General features: G+C 32.5%; 1 protein-coding gene across 1 annotated transcript in view; it reads right to left on the bottom strand.

Moving 5' to 3' along the window:
* Window positions 1–1,570: 1,570 nt before the first annotated feature.
* LOC114339117 (eukaryotic translation initiation factor 3 subunit D) overlaps window positions 1,571–19,560 on the bottom strand; it is a 36,572-nt gene continuing 18,582 nt past the window's right edge. Inside the window, exons 5-9 of the mRNA XM_028289751.2 lie at window positions 17,307–17,445; window positions 11,133–11,293; window positions 7,659–7,790; window positions 4,776–5,143; window positions 1,571–2,053 (exon numbers count right to left, since the gene is read on the bottom strand). Of these exons, the coding sequence (XP_028145552.1) occupies window positions 1,855–2,053; window positions 4,776–5,143; window positions 7,659–7,790; window positions 11,133–11,293; window positions 17,307–17,445 (999 nt within the window). The 3' untranslated portion in view covers window positions 1,571–1,854. The remainder of the gene's footprint in view (window positions 2,054–4,775; window positions 5,144–7,658; window positions 7,791–11,132; window positions 11,294–17,306; window positions 17,446–19,560) is intronic.

The following is a 19,560-nucleotide window of genomic DNA, read 5'->3' as shown; positions in this document are numbered from 1 at the left end:
ATTATTCCCGAAATGGTTTATGTAGTTGTAGTGGTTACGACGCTAAATTTGATAAATTAATGAACTCGGCAATCCGAGTTCATTAACCGGCCATCCCAATAATTTTTTTCAATCTATTTCGAATAGAAAAAATCTAGTGTACATTTGATGGACACTAGATCATTTGGGAGATCATGCGACAAAGACGACCATTTATAAAGCTTAACGTGTAATCGAGAAAAATTGCATTCAACTTCATACATTTAATTTATAAAAAAAACTTTCAAAAACTCCTGATACAAGAATAAAAAACCGCTAAACGCCGTAAAAATGAGTGGCGCATACAATATTCCAGCTACAAAAGATCTGATATGAATATTACGTGACGCGAAAATGTATTTTCATTTTGATGGAAAATAAAATTTTAGTTTTATTTTAGAAGATTTTTCCATAATATTTGCCAAGTTTAAAGTAAACGCGCCACAAAACAGTTACAAAATTCAAACTGCATCAAAGTTACTCTTTTGTGGCGCATTTTACTTCAAATTTAGCAAATATTATAGAAAAATCTTTTAAAATAAAACTAAAATTTTATTTTGCATCAAAATGAAAATACATTTTCCCGCCACGTAATATTCACATCAGATCTTTTGTAGCTGGAATATTGTATGCGCCATTCATTTTTACGGCGTTTCCGGCGTTTACGGCAAAAAAAAAAGTTCCAGGAGAATATTGAAAAATAAGCCAACGGTGGCAAATTTTTATAGACACCTAAAAAAATAGATTTTGAGGTGGACATCAGAACTCGTCACGGGATTATGTGAAACAAAAAATTAAAACGCTGTTGAATTTTTATTTTTAATAATTTTTAGTTCTTAATATCACTCGGAAGTAAAAAAAAAACGAAATTCTTTGTAAAAAAGGGGTGAAAATCAACATATTTATTATTACTTAAAAAAGTAAGCATAAAAACAAATATCTAAATACATAAAAAAACATGCATAAAATCAATAATCTCGACTGCGTTACTTGAAATGTCCAAAGAAAATATATGCAAAATTTCAGGTGGATAAGTCGAGTAGGTTTTGAGCTACAATGTCAACCGCCTGAAAAAGCAGTTTTGAGAAAAACGCATTTAAAGTTTTGACAACTCCGTCTTTTTATTTGTCTGTCAAATCGTAAAGTGATGCATATCGGAATATGTTTTTCAATCGCGGAGTAATCTACAAAAGAGAAGAAGAAAAGTTGTAAAAAAACATTTTTCACTACGCTTAAACTCTCTCTCTCTGCTGGACCTCGATTTTTGACACTTCGCTTCGTTATCGATCATTCGCTATCTATACACTAAACAGATACGAAGCGAATACGTTCGATAACGAAGCGAAGGGTCAAAAATCAAGGTCCTGGCGAGAAACCACGGCAAAGTGAATCGAAGGTAGGTATATTCAACATGCTGTATCTTTAATAATTTTATTCCGACCAATTTGAAATTTTCAGAGTATCCTCGAGGTATCCACTTTCATTTAAAGTATTAAAAAATAAATAGAAATGTCAAACCATACCCCCTCCCTCTTTAAATAAATATCAAACATCAACGTATATGCAAGTTTTATTTATCAAATAGCACATATATAGCACTACATGTGCCTATTGCGTATCTAATATTTAATTTCATTTTCATTAAAAATTCCAATATAACCAAATACAGATACCACAGCAGAAATTCCATAAAAACAGATAAACCTTTTGATTTTTGTTGTTATTTGTGTATGTACCATTCTTCGTTTCCCCAAATTGGTTATTTATGTATGATTTATATGCTTGGTTTATGGTTTATCTCTTTTTATCGAATTAATACCTAACACTGCAATTTTCTTAACGTTTGGAACTAGAACTGTAGGAATACAATGGAAATGCTGTAGAGCTTTCTGGGACATCGTCGTCAGATTCAGTTTCCCCGTCGGATTCAAAAGTGTTATCGGGAATATCATAGAGACGGATCATGGGCTTATTTGGATCCTTCATGATCAAATATTTTCCATCTTTCTGCTTCATGACAATATCCACGATGCACCTAAAACACGTTTTTATTAAAACTTCAAAGTATGTATTATAAATGAAAGAAAGAAATCACATTGAGAACGAAAGAGAAGAATGCGGAACAGCTAAAATCACAAAATATCCGAAGAAAAGTAAATGGTGGACAGCAGAAATACAACGCAAAATGAAAGAAAAAAAAAAGAGGCTTGGAAAAAGTATCTAAAAACCAAATCGGAGGACGATTACGAAAAATACAAAATGGCCTGAAACGACGTTAAACAAGAAATAAAAAACGGCAAAAAGCAGTCCTGGGAAGATTTTGGACACAATATGAAGGAAAACTATTTTAATAAACAGAAATTGTTCTATGGTGCTTAAAGTAGCTAAGACAAAACAAAGCACCTAGATTAAGAAATATAAGAGATAAAGAAGGAAGTAAATTAACTACAGAAAAAGAGATAATGCAAAGATGGAAGCAGTACTTTGAAGAGCTAGTAGAATGGAAACAATATCAACCAGAAATAAGAGAGGAAGACTTGATGTAAAATAGAGAGGATATGCAACAAACTACAAAAGAAGAAATTACGGAAGCCATTGACAAATTAAAATTCGGAAAATCTCCAGGACAAGATGAAATCACAGCTGAAATGTTAAAGTACATGAGTGAAAATTCAAAAGAAAAATTCCGAGACCTACTAAATGAATTAATCAAAGTAAAAGAAATACCATATATTAATCATATACCAGATATATATCTGGCCCCTGATTTTAATTCAAATTTCGGCTCAAAACAAGTCGCAATCAATATGGCGACGTTGAAATGCGACTGTGCGAGCCTTGTGGATTTTAGTTGAACTAATGAAATGATGTCATGAAATAGCGACTTATCGAAATTGCGACTCCAAAGAAGTGGTTGAAATTATAATTTCGAGTCGAAATTATTGTGACACGGACATGAATGAATGGCCGAAAGAGAGGTTAGGTTTAGTTTAGGAGATGTCTTTTGTTTGTTTCTTGCAAGGAAAACTAAAGCAAAAGGTATTAATATGGCTGGGTTTTATGGAAATTTGCTGGTTTTGGAGGAATTAGATAGAATAGTATTAAATTAGAGATATAATAATTGAGAATGTTCACAACGTGAAAGATGTAAGGTAATAATCTGGGAAAATTAGTATAAAACAAGGAAAATTATGTACCAGCTATTTTATTGCTGAACATGCTGGAATCAAATCTTAAGTTTTCATATATTAGTAATATAGCTATGCAAAGTCCGTAGAAAGTGTGCTATTTGGTTTATAAACAAATTAGCGCTCCGAAATCGTTGTTTCGATTGTTGCTCTGTAACTCAGAAGATTTTAACGTTAAACCAAAAACACTCACATAAAAATTCACTGTAATTTAATTCTGCACATACATATTTTTTTCGATTTCCTTCGGCGGAAATTCTCGGAAAATTCGGGCTTTCCAAACAAAATCTTTAATTTTCAACTAAAATTTTAGGGAAATAATTATTTATCAATAATTAAATAACTTAGTGACATAAATGTTTTTGTTATGAGTGTCTTGAAGATATGAAAACCGGAATAAAAAGGTAATGGTTCAAAGATTGAAATCCTGTTGTTTATAACTGTCGCAAATGCCGGTCAAATTTGACGGGTTATACCTGGAACCAGTCAATTCGATTTTTTTTTTCTTCGAAGAAGAAGCCGTGGCCTTTTCAACAGCGTTAACTTAATTTAATTTAATCTGATATTTTCTGAGGGGTTCCCTTTGTTTATAAGCCAAAAAATGGTTTCTTTATAACATTCCTGAAACCGCTCAAATAGTCCAATTTCAATTCTGTAAAGTACGTTGAATAGGAATAAAGCTTTTTTATACGAAAATCATAGTTATTCTGGTGTATCATAATCTTTCTGGTTATTATTTCGACCGAAAGTTTTTAATTATTGATAAACTATTGGTTAGATTGTCGCCGGCCTCCTGATATATAATCTACTAGGTATAAAAAATCTTTCATGTCACCAATTTATTTAATGTTTGATAAATAATTACTTTCCTAAAATTTTAATTGAAAATTGCAGATTTTTTTGGAAAACTCGGATTTTCCGAGTAAAATTTTTGTTGAAGGAAATCAAAAAAAAACTGCAGAACTAATTTGCGGAGAATTTTTATTTGAGTATTTTTGGTTTAAAGGAAAAATCTTAGGAGTTACAGAACACTAATTAAAAAAAAAAGAAGATTTGGGAGTGCTAATTTGTTTATAAATAAAATAACACACTTTCTGCGGACTTGTCATACCCCATATTACTAATATATGCAATCTTATGATTCGATTTTAGCAATAAAATAGCTGGTAAATAACTTTTCCCAAAATGACATTTTTTCGATAATTTGCCCAGACTATCAACAAACGTTGCGGTGGTTGCATAGCCAATAAATCCAATAAACAGGAGGACCAACCCAAATTCTGAGCAGTGTCAAAATTATAACGTTAATATCCCCATGCTCCATGGTCAGTAGTGTTTGCACTATCACTAATAATAACTATGAAAAAAGTTTTTTAAATGTCAATTAACGTTAATCTGTGTGAGCGTAGTTTCTGAAAGGATTATCCTATTATTATAATATTATAAAGTAAAAACGTTATCCCTTATTTATTACTCAATGCGCATGACAAGTATAACGTTTTACGTTTAACGTACATAAAAAAGTAGAGGGCCTAAAAAACTCTCTTAAGTCATAAAAATTTAACATACCTCAAAATACCCCAAGCGTTATCCATGTTCAAGTTAATCTGTGTAGCGAATTCGTGTGGTTTATATTGTTGCGTTCCTAGAATAACATGTTTGCTGTTATCTCTGACGTGGGCACGAGATACATAACCGAACTTAATTTGATCGCTTCCAGCCAGAAGTGCCTGGACGGTCCATTTAGCCAGTTTGCAAGCGTTGTTGCGGAGCTCGTTAGCTAGAACGGCACCTCGTTGGGTATCCAGTTTTTGGCGCCATTCGACGCCGTTGGCCAGTTTGGAATCCCATTCGTTTAGGGCCTTAATGGTAAGGAATTGGAGTTCACCGTTGGGAGATTGGACTACGGCATCATGTTCACAACGGGCAACCAATGTCTGAAAAAACGTGATGTGTCAAATAGGTGAAAAGTTCTTAAATGTAAGTTAAAAGTAGAATGCTACGTCAAATAAGTGTCGGGTCTAACTAGTAAAGCAATTTACTATTTTATTGGGAAATAAGCCACAGTTTAAGTTAAAAATGAAATTTATTGACGTTTCGACTTCCACTTCGGAAGTCGTTATCGAAATATAAATAAACTTTGTTTGTTTCTTAGTAAAAAATTCTTCTAATAATTGAATTTAATCTGACTAATTCATATCGGCAATTCAGACATAGTATGCATTTTAAAGTAGATGACTTTAAAATGATCTTGCCAATGAGTTCCAGTCCCTGGAACGACTTTATTGAAAGATAGTTCATTCGATTACATGAAATCAACTTTAACTTAGAGCTCAGGCACAAATATTGTACGGCTATCCCTCTAGGGTTGTATTTACCTTTCCCTTCCACATCACACAAAATTAAGAAAAAACAGTTTGACCAAAAAAATAAAATATATTAGGGGGGCAGCCCCCGTTATGATGTACTGATATGAAAAATAAATAACAACCTATTCTCTGTCCGGTCGAATATACGTGGAAAATTCCATAAAAATCTATTCAGTCGTTCTCGAGTTATGTGTTGGTAACTAACATGACTTTCTTTTGTTTATATAGATGTAAAATATTTAAATAGCTGTTAAAAAATAACGGTTAGTGATAGAAAAGTGAAAATTTAGGGTTGTATGTATCTTTACGTTCCACATCATATAAAATTAAAAAAAAAAGTTTGTCCGAAAAGATAGAAAAAAATATGCGACATAAGGGGGACAACCCCCTTATGGCGTACGGGTATGAAATATAGATAACAACCTACTCCCAGTCCGGTCGAATATACCTGCCAAATTTCATAAAAATCGGTAAAGTCGTTTCGGAGGAGTATGGCAACAAACACTGTAAAAAAAGCATTTTATACATATAGATGTAAAAATTTTGTTGGCTACTAAAATTACTATATGAAACTGTATAAACCTTCCCTGAACTTCTAGAAATAATACAACATCAAAATTAGCCAAATCGGACCAGCCATTCTCGAGTTTTAGCGAGACACACGAACAGCAATTGATTTTTATATATAAGATTGTTTTAAGTTTTTCGGATAGTCCTTTTATATATTATTATGGTATTGATATTTTCCTCCTATTATTTCTTGTGAATGTTATAGGATCCCCTTCTTAATAATATTTATTTTTCGATTGCAGAATTTATCGATGCCGCCCTTGTAAAACGATTTATCTTTGCATTCAAAATAGGCTTCAGTTTCGGCAATTATTTCCTCATCGGAGTGAACGGCCGTATCTCAGCGGCAAGGTACTGGCTTCATGACAATGACATTTTCATTTCTGAAAATGATACGAGCCGTTCATCTTGCTTCGAAGGGTACATTAAGCCGTCGATCCGAAACAATCCGAAAGGATCTTCCCGGCCAAAATGCCATACGATATTATCATTATTCTCATCGGAGCGATATCTCTTGCCATGGAACATTTTTTTAGATGGGAAAAAAAGGTGGTAGTCAATGGAGCTCAGATCTGGACAATACGGAGGATGCGAATGCAATTCAAAATCCAATTCGGGCATTTTTGCCATCGATTTCACACACTTTTAACACAGTGCATTGTCTTGGTAAAACAGGTTTTTCTTCAACAAATGAGATCTTTTTTTTTCTATTTCGGTATTAAAATCAAATAGTCAATGAAAATAATTCCTTGCGGGTCCCAAAAAACCGAGATCATAACCTTTCCGGCGGATCGTTAAGTCTTTGGTCATTTTGGACATCTTTCTCCAGATGCTATCCACTCAGATGACTGCCGATTTGGTTCCGGAGTGAAGTAATGGATCCGTGTTTCATCCATTGTGACATATCAATGCAAACTCATTCCGATTAAATATTGCCAACATTTCGCTGTTGCTTTTTTTCCGGTGTGTGAAAACATGGCACCCATTTGAAAAAAAAGTTGCTCATACCCAAATGCTACCCTCTGACAACTCAGCTATATGTTGCAAATTCACTTTGCAATTTTCCATAAGCGCTTTTTCGAAATTTTCGGGAATAACTGCCTCATTTGGACTTCCAGAGTGCTCAGCATCATTGGTGTCGATACGACCGCGTTGGAATTCAGCAAATAATTGTTTGATGGTTATAATCGATAGAGCATACTGCCGGTAATACTTTTTGAGCCACTGCTCTGTTTGGATAATTTTCTTTCACATTAAATAACAATGATAAATCAACGCATGAAATTGCTTTGAATCCACTGTTTATAAAAATCACAAAAGTAGTGTCACTACAAGCACTGTAACTCGATGAATAATAATCTGATCTGAGTGACACGAAATTTTGACAGTATGCTTTTGAAAGTTGACACTTCCAAAATATCATGTGATAATTAATTAGAGTTGCCATCTCGTAGTTAGGTGTGGAACTTATTGTCTGGCGAATTAAATAATGTTAAGAGACACTAATACTCACAATTCCTCCTCCAAGATCCCACTTGCGGTATCTATAAGCAACACTAGCAATTTCTCCCTCCTCTTCTTCTGATATGAATGGGTTTGGATCATCAAACTTGTACCGTGGTTCATTTGCACCTATTTTCAGTACCTACAAAAAAATGTTCATTAAAATATGTAAATGATTAATTAAAGAGTGAAACTGCAAAACATTAGACCGCATTATGTGACTTCATAGGATTACTCTGCAAATTATTTTCACAGAAAGGGTTACGGTTACCTCGTTGGAGATAATTAACAGGGTCCCTAGAAACATCAACTTCGCCACAAGTATTCTACAGTGTAATTAGATTAGAGTTATTGTATTTCTTGCAGAGATTTATACAATCTTGTATTGACATTGAAAGGAAGTATCTATTGTTCTTAAATGTGGTCTAGAGGTAACGAAGTATTCAACTCAAAGAAGATAATCACAATAATTTTATTAAAATATTAAATATTCAATATCGTTAAAATATTGGACGCGTTTCAGCCCAACACGAGTCATCATGCCAAGAACTGGCCTACAATACATTACCTAATTATTAATTAAAAACAGCATGGAGGTACAACGTCCACCTCAGTCAAGAAACTTACCCACAGGAAGAATCGATTAGGTTCAATCAGTAAAATTCACGTACACAAACATATTAAAAATTTTTGTAAAGATTTACATTATTGTGTTTCAAAAATAGTGGTCAAGGTGGAAAGATGTGTTGAAAACGTGTTCTTCTAGAGGAACCATCTTGTGAACGATTTGGCACTTCACCTTCTCACACAAAAATATTGTTCACAAGATGGTTCCCCCAGAAGAACACGTTTTTCAACACATCTTCCCTCACCAACCACTATTTTTGAAACACAATAATGTAAATCGTTAAAAGAATTTTTAATATTTGTGTAAGTGCATTTTACTGATCGAGACTAATCGATTCTTCGTCCTTCTTGTGAGTGTTTCTTGACTGAGGTGGACGTTGTCCCTCCATGTTGTTTTTCATTAATAATTTGGTAATGTATTGTAGGTCAGTTCTTGGTTTCCTGTAATTGCTGATGATGACTCATGTTGGGCCGAAACGCGATCAATATTTTAACCTTTAATATCTTAATAAAATTATTGTGGTCTTCTTTGAGTTGAGTACTTCGTAATCTTGTATTCCTCAAGAAAATTTAACAGGAAAATTTTCGAACTTAAACATATCAATATGTACCGGGTGTCCCAATAAGAATGGCTCTCGGCCATATCTCAGGAACCGTTTATAGTACAGCTTTGAGAAAAAAATATGTATAACAAAAGTTGCCTCGGGAAAAGCCTGGAAATTATTTTCATAATTGTAGGTCCACCGCTAGAGGGAGTAACTGAATATCAAAAATTAAAAAATCAAAATGTTACAAAATTTACCTAATGAAAAGGTAAATCCAATCATCATATTCTTCATAAAATTCTGCGCATATTTGATTTCACAAGTTTAAGTCTACCTTTGCAAATAACAGGTGGGGGTGAGTGGGAACCTTCTTATGAAAAAATGGCTGTAAGTCCGGTTCTGCTAAATCGAATTTTGCAGAAATCGGCATTATTTAATTACTTTCAGAAATCTAGTTTTCTTTGGAAAATATTAAATACAAGTATGCATTTTTAATCCTGTATTACAAAATTAGACTAAATTAGCAACATAATACCGAAAATCGCATGTCGATACCTTTTTTATATCTCGAGATATCTTAAAAAATGTATAAATTCTAAACATAACTGTTACTGTCACCGGTAAACGAGGTTAAGGAAAAGTAGTGTGCTCTGGAAAAAACAAATAAACATTTTCCAGATGTAAACGTATATAATTAATTAAAACAACAATAAGACAAACAACACTATAAAATATAACAAAGAAATAAAAGCAACTACTTACTTAGTCTTAGTGACTGTCTAAATGTTCAAATTGTTGCCCATCATTTTCGATGCAAGCATTTAATCTTTCAAGAGTAGATTGAATAGCAACAGATTTAACTGTTTTAGACTTTTATTTATGGGGACGGATTGAAGATCTTATTTTTGCCGCTAGGCCCACTACTCGAGAAAACATTATCTAGAATCTAGAGAATACGAAGCGCCATTCAAAGCATTGCGAAAGCAGAAATTGAGACTGCTGTTCAATCTACTCTTGAAAAAAAAATCATCGAAAATGATGGGCAACAATTTGAACATTTAGTTCATCACTAAGTAAGCAGTTTCTTTTATTTCTTTGTTATATTTTATAGTGTTGTTTATCTTATTGTTGTTTTAATTAATAATATACGTTTACATCTGGAAAATGTTTCTTTGTTTTTTCCATAGCACACTACTTTTCCTTAACTTAGTTTACCGGTGACATTAACAGCTGTTTAAAATTTACACGTTTCTTAAGATATCTCGAGATAGAAAAAAGGTATCGACATGCGGTTTTCGGTATTATGTTGCTAATTTGGTCTAATTTTGTAATACAGGATTAAAAATGCATACTTGTATTTAATATTTTCCAAAGAAAACTAGATTTCTGAAAATAATTAAATAACGCCTCCTAGCTTGCATATTACTTATTAGGCTATTTCGAAAATAAGACACTTACATTGACGAAAAAGAGCTGATTTCAACAAGACCAAGTATGCAAAATTCGATTTAGCAGAACCGGACTTACAGCCATTTTTTCATAAGAAGGTTCACACTCACCCCCACCTCTTATTTGCAAAGGTAGACTTAAACTTGTGAAATCAAAAATGCGCAGAATTTTATGAAGAACACGATGACTGGATTTCCAGTGCCCTTTCATTAGGTAAATTTTATAAAAAATTTGATTTCTTAATTTTTGATACATATTCAATTACGCCCTCTAGCGGTGGACCTACAATTATGAAAATAATTTCCAGGCTTTTCTCGAGGCAACTTTTGTTATAAATATTTTTTTCTCAAAGCTGTACTATAAACGGTTCCTGAGATATGGCCGAGAGCAATTCTTATTGGGACACCCGGTACAGATAGTCAGCTGCTATGTGGACTAATATAGGAATGCCGAACACTCGATAGACTGTTCATTGCCAGTATGATTGCCAGGTCATTGCGGAATACATGACAATGAAAGAGCTGATGAACTTGTCAGAAGCGGATCAGCCACAAAATACTTCGGTCGAGTGCCGATCATATGAGTGCCCAAATGCACCATATGCAACTGGAAAAATCGCATTTGCAACAATTTCAGTTCTTACCATTGTTGTCAAAAAGTTTAAACTGGCGGAGATATTGAACAGAACCCGTTATTTAAATTCAAGATGGCGACTTACGCGGCTGTCAGCGGCGATTTAAATTTATACTAATATTAATCACCCCTAAAGGTTAGAACAATAAAATTTGGGGTAGCTCACCATGCGAGATGAATAAAATGATCCCACTGGACTAAGTTTTAATTTTCGGAAATATGTTACTTACTTGTTGGCTGAAATTGTGGTTAATGAATGTAGCTTCCAGAGCCAAATTTCTTGGTGAATTTAAGGAGTTGCCATCATCTTGAGGGGGCTCAACCGATGTCTCATTTACAGTCAGTAAATCAAATTCTGTGTTGTCTCTCTTGTCGAAAAATAGTTTGTCGCCTAAAAAAAGTGTTTAGATAATATATTGCTGAAAAATTTACTAAACTGATTGACAGTGAAGCAGTTTTGTAAGATTCCCAATATTCATAAAATCTAGAAAATAGTTATTTACTAGATGGTTTGTCTGATAAGTAACCTCATTTGAAATGAAAAACATGTTTTCCAGAAAATTGTTTTATTTTATTCAATATAGTCTCCTTTAGTCTTAAGTCTAAAAAGGTCTTACGTAAAAAATACGATATACAGGGTGATCCATTGAGAATGCCAAATCTATGAGTTGTTGTAGATGGTAGACCTCAAAATATTAAGATTTAATCCAAATCACTTAAGAAAATTTGACTCCGTATTGAGTTACAGGGTGTTTTATTTAAAGATTTAAAAACTATTTGTGTCCAGTACTTTAAAACTATTTGACATATCGTCATTGACACATCGTATTGAGGCGTACGACAGGGAAAAGTGATTCAACTATTTTGATTGGGAAATAAGCGATAATTAAATTGAAAAAATAATTGTATTAACTTTTCGACGCCCAAATCGGATGTCGTTGTAATATTTTGTATTTTGACAACGACATTCGATTTGGGCGTCGAAAAGTTAATAAAATTATTTTTTCAATTTAATTGTGGCTTATTTCCCAATCACAATAGTTGATTATAAAAATGCCACAAGGAAATAGCTTCAGAACATTAGGAAAAAGTGAATATGTAGTTGGCTCGTTCCAAATTTTACGCCACTGCGACGGAATTGCTATGTTAGTGTAATTTTTAGATCCTCCAATACTTTCTATGTAACTGACTTCTTGATTAGTAAGGATCAAGTCATTATTTTTCGAGATATTTGAAGTTAAAAATGAAACGGCACAATTATTTTGATTAATAATGTATTGTGCCTCTTTTATATATTGTTTTGATTCTACTTATTTTCTATAATATGTAAGCATTTTAAAAATTACACTTACCTTTATTTTCTTTAATTATTATTATACAGTGCGTCCATAAAGTAACGCATAAATTCATTATTTCGTAAACCGGCGACTTTAACGAAAAATCCCAACACAGAGCGATTTTTATTTTTAATTTCCGATTTTTTGGCATATATTTCATACTAGTGATGTCATCCATCTGGGCGTGATGACGTAATCGATAATTTTTTTATTGATAATAGGGGTCATGTGATAGCTCATTTGAAAGGGTATTCAATTCTCTATTCCATAATATAAACATTAACATAATTATTTATACAAGGTGTTCAAAAAAACATTTTTTTAATTAAAATAATTGAGACAAAAAGAAGAATGTATGCAATTTATCTAATTTATATTACGTTTTAATATTGTCAGAAAACAGGAAACACAGTGTTTATTTAACAAATAATTATTGTTTTTCGCTTAAATTCAATGTTAAAGCTGTCCCGCACTTGCTTCTTGCCAGTTTGAACATTTCGTTTAAGCGAAAATCAATGTTTATTTGTCAAATAATTTTTTTTCCTGTTTTCTGTCAGTAGTAAAACGCATTGTGAATTAAATAAATGCCATACATTCTTCTTTTTGTCTCAATTATTTTAATTAAAAAAATGTTTTTTGAACACCCTGTATAAATAATTCTGTTAATGTTTATATTAGGGAATAGAGAATTGAATACCCTTTCAAATAAGCTATCACATGACCCCTATTCTCATTTAAAAAAATCATCGATTACGTCATCACGCCCAGACGGATGACGTTACTAGTATGATATATATTCCAAAAAAATGTAATTTAGAAATAAAAATCGACCTGTTTCGTAATTTTTCCTTTAAGTCGCCGGTTTACGAAATAACGAATTTATGCGCTACTTTATGGACGCACTGTATAATAACTCTTTGATTGGGCTAGCTCAAATTAATAAAATTATCTCAGGGTTTTACGTCATCCAATCGCAGAAATGCAAAACCAATACTCAGAAAAAACTCATGGAAAAAAATAAAAATCGAAAGTAAAATATAACCGTATATTAAAGAAAAATTGATTATACCAAAGAATTAAACACAAATTTTAATAATAGAATAAACTGTAAAAACAGACAATCTATGAAATAATTATGCAAATGAATGTAAACGAATATGACAAATACCGCAAATTATTTAAATTAGAAATTATCCAGTATTGATACACACTTATTATAACTATTATAACTGGTCAACAAAAGTCGATTTAAAAAAATTAAGAAATTGTTTATGTAAAAGTTTATGTCCAATTACACTGGAGTCTTTATGGAGACGTCTGTCGATGAAACCAAAGAAAATCGAAATCCACGCACCAGAGAATATTGATATAGTGAAATCTAAGTTTGAATACCTTGGTACAGCTGTTACCTCTTGTCGTCACTGAATTTACTGTTAACTTAAAAAAAACTTTTACTTAGTACTTTGTGTTTACCGGTGCCTATAAAGATTTGATTAACGAAGACCGGCACTTTTAACTTTTCCTTCAACACTAATTTCCCTTTCAGCTATCCAAATAGACTGTGCCCTCTTCTCTCTTGCCAAAAACTGTCTTGGATGACTTCCCCTTCCATCCATCACATCCCTTCAGTTCTATTGGCCAACACCCATCGACCTCTTCTTCATATCTCACTGTATCCAAATTACCAATTGTCATTACTTTTCATATTTTCTAAGAAATCGGAAATGACGACTCTCCAAGTAGTTCTGGTAAACTCCGATAACAAAACGTCTTTCGTATACAAACGCTTTCGCCGCGAATTGTTCTTAAAGCACTCTCTATTGAATTTAAACGCACTGAAACATTTGTCCAAAATTCATAGAATTATTTTACCATTATTAAAAGAGAAACTTATATCTAACAATACAATACTGATAATTTCAATCGGTACCTATTTTACAGGGTGAATGAAAAAATTAAATAATTTTAAAAAATGAACTATTCTAACGTAATACAAATTGACAAATTTTATGCATACAAATTATGATACAATTAAGTAGTTACAGGTTCTTCTTCTTCCTCTGTGCCTTTATTTATCTATGACAATATATTATATCTTGTGTCGAACCCGCTTATTAGAATACCGGTTATAGGCCTATCCCGGTTTAAGGAATAGAAATTTGAGGCCATCAACGATCGGTTGGCCATTTGAGGCCATCAACGTCAAAAGAAAAATAAAAAACGTGGGATCAGAAGTACTACCAAATATAAAGGGATTCGAAATAGAAAGAGCTTTAAAAGAACTAAAAAATAATAAAGCTCCAGGACAGGACGGTATAATTGCCGAGCTCTTGAAACCAAGCAAGACAGTAACAATCCCTATACTAACAGAGCTATTTAATAAATGTCTCCATAATAGCAAGATCCCTAAAGACTGGAACGAAAGTCTAGTAATACTTTTACACAAAAAAGGGGACAAATGTGACCTACAGAATTATAGACCGATATCGTTGCTCAGTCAAGTATACAAACTATTCATGAGAATTATTAACAACCGGTTGACCTACAAAATGGACAATTACCAACCAGTGGAACAGGCTGGCTTCCGCAAAGGATATAGTACATCAGACCATCTGCTGACAATGAGAACATTGATAGAGAAGGCAAATGAATACCAACTACCCGTATTTCTTGCCTTCATAGACTATGAAAAGGCGTTTGATAGTATCGAGATGTGGGCCATAGAACAAGCTATTAATAATTGTAGAATAGCGAGCTCATTCGAGGAACTGCAAATTATGATAGAGGAACTCGCAGGAAGCTCCCAATACGTCGGTCTAAAAATGAACATGAAGAAAACAAAAATAATGACAAACACAGATGACCCCAGACGCATAACTATAAATGGCAGTGAGATAGAAAAAGTCCAGGAATATATCTACCTAGGCCAAATCCTGAAACTTGACAAAGAAAACCAAAGTGCGGAAATTAATAGGAGAGCAAGACTAGCATGGGCAGGATTTGGAAAACTTGGTTGGATACTTAAGAACCGCAAAATACCTCAATATTTGAGGACCAAAGTGTTCAACCAGTGCATCCTTCCTATCATGACATATGGGTGTCAAACCTGGACCCTAACCAAGGCAAATATGAATAAACTAGCTACAACAGAAAGAGCTATGGAAAGAGCAATGTTAGGTATACGACTGTCAGATAAAAAGAGGAGCGACTGGGTAAGATCAAAAACAAAAGTCGAGGACATAACAACAAAAGTTGCCAAACTAAAATGGAGCTTTGCAGGCCACACTGTTAGACAAAAAGACCAACGTTGGAATGCCACGATACAACATTGGAGACCTTACCAAAGTAAACGACCGAGAGGAAGACAACAGATGAGATGGGTTGATGATATTAAAAGAGTAGCCGGAACGAATTGGAAATATGTTGCTCAGGATAGAGACCGATGGAAGGAGTTGGGAGAGGCCTATGTCCAAACGTGGACGATAGAAGGCTAAGAAGAAGTGTCGAACCCGCTTATTAGAATACCGGTTATAGGCCTATCCCGGTTTAAGGAATAGAAATTTGAGGCCATCAACGATCGGTTATTAGAATATCCCAGTTATAGGAATACTTTTGATTAGAATATCCCAGTTATAGGAATACTTTTGATTAGCATGAAGGCTATTCCAATAAGCGGGTTCGACTGTATTTTAGTAGGTACGCCCTCTCTGCCAAGTATGACAAGGATATGTCAAATAGTTTTAAGTACTATATACCCTGTTTTCAAAATAGGAGTAATTTACCGCGCAGTAATGTTTGTAATTGGTACAACCTCAGGCAAGTTTAGTCTACTCCACTGTTAAAAATTTTGACACTATTGACATTTATGAAATTTTGACACTATTCAACTATCGTCGTTGCGCGAGCAAAATCTGCTATGTGTAAAAAACTAAATTTTACAGGGAAGACATAAAACTGTGATTTTACCTCACCTGAACACATAGCAGATTTTAACCAAATGTTTATAACTTGGTTAATTCTATTCATAGCCTATAGCAGATTATACCAATGTATTAAGAATTAAATTTTGAGAATTTCTGTGCTCATATCTCAATTTCACCAAAAAATGAAAAATGTAGGTACATAGCAGATTTTACCCGAACAACGACGCTATTTTAAATGGGAAATAAGCCACAATTTTACTAAAAATATTATTTTATTAACGTTTTATCGACGTCCAAATTTAATGCCGTTGTCAAAATACAAAAATATTAATAAACAAAAATGTAGTTGTTGTAGTAAAAGAATCTTCTAATAGTTTACTTCATCTAATTTAATTTAATTTAAAATAGTTGATTACAAAAATGCCACAAGGAAATAGCTTCAGAACAATATTTGACACTATTGGCATTTCATAGGTTAATTAAGTTATATCGGTGATTGTTTGTGTTTTCTGCGTTATTCCTTTAATGCATAAATTTTTAGCCTGCTTTTATATAAAAAACAGTTGTTTTTAGAACTCTTTAGCGACGTATTAGTATAATATAATATTTATGGATTACCGTCGAAGGCCGACATCATCAACCAAAAAAGAAGATATATTTGGTGATTTTTCTAGTGACATTATTGGGTGTGAATCTGTTTTTTGAGTTTACCCCTCCTGGTTTAAAAACAGGGTATAGGTACAAATACTTTTTAAATTTTTAAATAAAACACACTGTAACTCGGTAAGGAGCTACATTTTTTTAAGTGATTTGGGTTAAATCTTAATGTTTTGAGGTCTAGAATATACAACTCATAGATTGGACATTCTTAATGAAGCACCCGGTATAAGGATTATATTGAATAAACATACATGTGTGTATACTGTTTTTAGAAATAAAAAAATGAATTATGTACATAAAATTACTCTTCAGTCATTAAAACAATGAATTTAGAGCTCACGACAAGCACATTAAACATTATTTTTATTAAAAAAATCCTTTTCTGATTACATGTTTACACGTTTTTCACATCTAAAATTTACATTGTATTTTGATTTTACGTTTGCTCCACTGGAAATTATAGAAGTGCCTAAGCATTACTGACCTATTTTTTCAATAACAATATCCCAAGAATAATTGGAACGAGTACAACACATAATGGTAGCCAAAATTGCATCTGTAGCATATACATTGCCTTCAGTTTTTGTCAATTTTCTGATAACTGGATCGTCTGTAGTAGTAACCTAGAGTCAACATAAAAAGTGGTAAACAATTTTCTTGTAATTAATTTACTTTTAAAATGATGAAAGGGTTGCTGGTGTGAGCACATCGCACTATCAGTGCAAAACTGTTGTAAGTCAAATTAAGTAAATTTCGAGATACTCGAAATTTGAGGTACTCTAATACAGTGTATGGTATTATAGACCAGTAAGGATCTGTTTTTAGGTGGATGTGAGAGGTGGCATTCGGATCTTTGCGGATAAAGTTAGGTGATAACTGCGTTAATAATAATTGATTTATGCTCCTTCTCAAATATGCCCGGAACATTAATAAATAAAATAAAATATTTAAAAATTTCAAAAAATTTCGTTTTTTTTCTACTTTTTATGCTTATAACTTTAAAACGATTCATTTTGAAACAAAGTCGTATAGGAATAAAACAAAGATAATTAAGTTTTCTATCAGATGCGATTGGTTAAAAATGTCTTAATTTATCACCCTTGCTGCAGAATAGCAATAAATATAAAATAAGGGGGCAAAACAAGTCTGTACTTATTCAATGATTTTCCATCACTTAGGTTACACTTGGAACCTTCCGAATTCGCTTAGAAAATTTTTGTAATGTGCTAAAACCGTACACCAAATTTCATTAAAATTGACTTACTGGATTTTAAATAATAATTTTGCAATCTAAACTTTTTTTTAAAAATTAAAATTTTTTAAAATCTTGCACAACAAAAACTAGAACATACAAACATTTGTCAATTTTTTTACATATAAAAAAGCACTCCACCTATCTAATACACTTTACAGAATTGAAATCGGATTATTTAAGCAGCCTCAGCAATGTTTTAAAATTATAAACAATTTTTTGGCTTATAAACAAATTAGTGCTGTGGCCAGGAGGGTGTGCTACGGGCTCCTTTATTTAGATGGACTTACCCAAGATTTTACCCAAGATGTCGATAAGATTGTTATAAACAAAGAACTTGAGGAATTACATAACATCGATTTTTCGCAAAATAATATATTTTTTTGTATTTCTTGGGTAATTCTAAGCAAAAAATGTTCTTACAAGTTTTTTCGTAGGATGCATAGTTTTCGAGATAAACGCAGTGGAACTTTCAAAAAATCGAAAAATTGCAATTTTTGAACGCGAATAACTTTTGATTAAAAAATAAAATAGCAATTCTGCTGACAGCATTTGAAAGTTTAAGTCAAACTATACCGGTTTTAATTATTTGCATTGCTAAAAATTAATTTTTTTATTATTAAACAAAGCTATTTGTTTATAAGCCAAACAATTGTTTATAAGTTTAAAACATTGCTGAGGCCCCTTAAATAATCCGATTTTAATTCTGTAAAGTGTATTAGATAGGTAGAGCACCTCTATATATGTACATAAAAAAATTAGACAACTTCTAAATGGTCTACTTTTTGTTCAGAAAGATTTTAAAAAATTTGAACTTTTTTAAAAACATTTAGATTGCAAATTTATTATGCAAAATCTATTAGGTCGATTTTAATGAAATTTGGTACACGGTTTAAGTATGTTACAAAGAATTTCCTAAGCGAATTACTAAGGTTCTAAGTGCCACCAAAGTAGTTAAAACGTACAACAGGCGTATTTTGCCCCCTTATTTTGTATTTATTGCTATATTGCAGAAAAGGTAATACGTTAAGACATTTTTGACCAGTCGTATATTATACAAAATTCAATTATCTTTATTTTATTTCTGTACGACTTTGTTCCAAAACGAATTGTTTTAAAGTTATAAGCAAAAAAAGCAGAAAAAATCGACGTTTTTCGAAATTTTTAAATATTTTAATTTTTTTATTAATGTTCCGGGCATATTTGAGAAGGAGCATAAGTCAATTATTATTACTGAAGGTGTTACCTAACTTTATCTGCAAAAATCCGAATGCCACCTCTCACATCCAAAAATAGACGTTTTTTCACAGATCCTTACTGGTCTATTAGTAAAAATAGAAAATACACGGTTTCGTTTTGATTTAAATCTGTCTTTTGCCATCCCCCGATAGCGCTATTTCTAGGTCTACCTGTTGTCAAGAAGGCTATGCAAGAAGACAAATTTACATCAAAACTTCCATATTTCTCGGTACAAAATAAAACTATT

Source organism: Diabrotica virgifera, chromosome 5 (genome assembly GCF_917563875.1).
Source record: "Diabrotica virgifera virgifera chromosome 5, PGI_DIABVI_V3a".
NCBI classification, from domain to species: Eukaryota; Metazoa; Arthropoda; class Insecta; order Coleoptera; family Chrysomelidae; genus Diabrotica; species Diabrotica virgifera.
This window is presented reverse-complemented; position numbering and strand designations above follow the sequence as displayed.